The sequence below is a fragment of the Aphidius gifuensis genome, linkage group LG1, assembly GCF_014905175.1.
Source record: "Aphidius gifuensis isolate YNYX2018 linkage group LG1, ASM1490517v1, whole genome shotgun sequence".
NCBI lineage: Eukaryota > Metazoa > Arthropoda > Insecta > Hymenoptera > Braconidae > Aphidius > Aphidius gifuensis.
Genome location: NC_057788.1, coordinates 8,855,425 through 8,858,517, shown reverse-complemented (window position 1 = coordinate 8,858,517; position 3,093 = coordinate 8,855,425). Strand labels below are relative to the sequence as shown.

At 26.6% G+C, this 3,093-nt stretch overlaps 1 protein-coding gene across 1 annotated transcript; it reads right to left on the bottom strand.

The window, feature by feature from the left end:
- Positions 1–504: 504 nt before the first annotated feature.
- Positions 505–1,482, bottom strand: LOC122855394 (F-box/LRR-repeat protein 2-like). Its single transcript, XM_044160720.1, has 2 exons — positions 1,269–1,482; positions 505–1,058 (listed from the first exon to the last, which is right to left on the bottom strand). Exons 1-2 carry the CDS (start codon positions 1,480–1,482, stop codon positions 505–507), a joined length of 768 nt encoding a protein of 255 aa, XP_044016655.1.
- Between the last annotated feature and the right edge of the window lie 1,611 nt (positions 1,483–3,093).

Genomic DNA, 3,093 nt, shown 5'->3' with positions numbered 1-3,093 from the left:
GATGATTCAATCGATTGCAATCAATCATTAATTAATTACATCAAATAACTTTACTGATAATTGATCTTCTTGTATTTATTTTCTTCATTTTAAATTAAGATATACAATGGTTAATAAATCAAATAAAAATATTTATTATGTTTGATGTACAATATTTGATTTTTATTTTTGGCAAATCTTTAGAGATATTTTTTGGCTGTATGAATATTTATTTAGATGAATAATTAATTTATTTATTTATGTTAATAATTATTTATTAAAAAAATAGAAAATTTATAAAAAAGAAAGGTAAAAATAATTGTCGGATTCAAAAAAATATATTTATTTGATAAAAAGTATATTTATTTTTAAACTTTGCTCTACAAAAATATATTAACATTGACATTAAAATTTTTATGATTCCAATATTAATATATCGAAAACAAGTTATAATAAAAATGTTCTTCGCCAATGTCTTCACAATGTCATTTTGTATGTGTTTTTAGAAAGAAAAGTATATGATAACTATAATTTAATCGATTCAACAACCAACCATTGAGATGTGATAATTGACTTAGAAGCTTCTGTTATTAACAAACTACACTCTGTTATGTATAAAATGATACCATTTGTACGATTTTTAGTTGCCTGATCAGCACCTATAACCATATCATTTGTAATATTATCTATACCCGAGACACTAATCTTTTCAAGATCTGAATTATTTTTTATAAATTGAATAATACCAGCATCAGTAAGTTTCTTGCATTCATTACAATTCAATTCTTTCAATCCTTTCAATTTCATAAGGAAGCTGTCTGTAATTATATCAAGACAACCTACATTAAGTTTTTGTAAATTTTTCAAGTTTGTTAAAGCATCGAGAGCTGTTTTAGTAATAGTGTTGCAACCTTCAATATCTAAACTTTTTAGGTTTTTACAATTATTGGCAATAGCAATAATTGTACTATCTCTAAGATTTTCTAGAAAAGACAAGTTGAGATGTTCAAGGCATTGTAATTTTGATATCTCATCAAGAACAGATGGAGAAAAAAGTGGCTCACCATTAATAGATGACACTATAATGCAACCAAAAATCTCTAAACGTTTAAGTTTTTGGAAATTGTTTGAAATTGCGGTTATTGATTCCTCATAGAGACAATAGAGACCATACATATTATCTAATATTAAACATTCAAGATTTTTCAACTCTGTTAATTTTTTTAAAGCGTAATTATTTATAACTGCGAAATTATGAGTATGAATCTTCAAGTGTTTTAAATTCTTACAACATTCAACAATTGTATTTGCTAAATCAGGCATCATGATACAAGCAAAACCAAGATGTTGTAAATTTTGAAAGTTTATCCATTTTTTAAGAGGAATTTTAGCTACATCATACGGACCATATGGAATATCAAGATGTTTTAGATTTTTGCACGTACAAAAAATAGTTTCAAGTACTTCTGTAGAAAGATTGAACACATCCCACTCAATACCCATCGTTAAGTCGATATACTCTAAATTAACGAGTTTATTAAATAGAAAAAGGTTTGTGTGTATATCATATAGTCCAATGTCAAGATGAACAAGTGTTGTTATGTCTGCTATTTCTTGGAGAATTATATTGTCTAAACAGAGGCCAACTGATGTTAACTTTTGAAGATTTTTGAATCTTCGAACAGTCTGAAAATAATAGATCAAATTTATTTCAATAATTTGTATTTAATTGATAGTAATGTTTGTCACTGATGATACATGAATAACAAGTTATAATATTTAATAACAACTTACCATGAAAATATCTAGTTTTCGATTATACAGAGGTTTAGAAAATAAATAAATTTCATTAATTTCTTCTGGAAGACTATCGATAATTGCAGAGAGATTGATAATCTTATTCGAGCAGTTGTGATTTACCGTTATTTTGATGCATTTTAATTTATCCAGCTGTGTAAATGCTTGGACAAAGTCATCAGCATTATCAATTAAACATTTATCATTAAATTTACATTCCAAGGTTGTTAAATATTTACAATGATCACCAACAATTGGCATAATACTTGATTTACAAACATCTGAGAGAGATAATTCATTTAGATATTTACCACATTTTAATAATATTTCCTCGAGGTATGATTGTGTCAACAAACGGTTATCATAACAACGTCCAATTGATGATTTACATTTGTATTTTTTAATGTCATACCAAGCAAGTTGACATGCTTCTTTCCATTTGACACAAACTACAATAAAACATATCAAATTGAAAAATTAATAATACAAACATTGATATTTTATCAATAAAAAAAGAAACTTTATTTTGATAATGATATTCACCTTTTTCCATGTCTATTCTTTCTGGTATTGGCAACAACATGATGATTTTTGCTAATGAGTCGTAGTCCAGTGAGTTGATGACGACTTCTGAATTCTTGCTACCAACATCAGAGGTTTGTTGGTCTTTTCCAATACATATCCTCTTTGCACTCATTATGAGTAAATACTAAAAATGCTCTCGTTAAGAACCTGAGATCTTTTTAGTACAGAAAAATATGTTGTTGATTATTGCTCTTTTTTTTTCTATTAACAACAATCCAAATATTTATTTGAAAAAAATTTAAAGGTTAAAAACACATACAGGTCAGAGTATTATTTTTTTTTTATATGTAAACGCTTTCTTCCAACCACATTCAACATAATCTTTACCTGGAACTTCAGGTGAACTCCGGACGTACGACTTTCTGCAGCTAGTAAAATTGTACTTATCGACAATAAAACAGTCGGTAATTTTTCAGCTAAGTAGCGCGAGTGAATTTTCAATTTCCAAGATGCCGCGCTTTTTTGTGTCGTAATTTTAGTCCAAATCTAATTAGCCTAATTACTTTGATGGAATTAGAATAATTAATTAGTTTAAACCGTTATTTAATTGAAAAAATATGGATTTTTTTCGGGTTTTGGAGTGAAGTTAATTTTCTTTGGGAGTTAATAGTTTAATTAATATCAACTAATTAAGATTTAGGGGTGCAGGCAGACTAAACTTTTTAATTTTTCAACTTATTTAGGTTTTTTTTTTTTTCAATCGATAAATAAATTCTTTGGAGAATTATAATA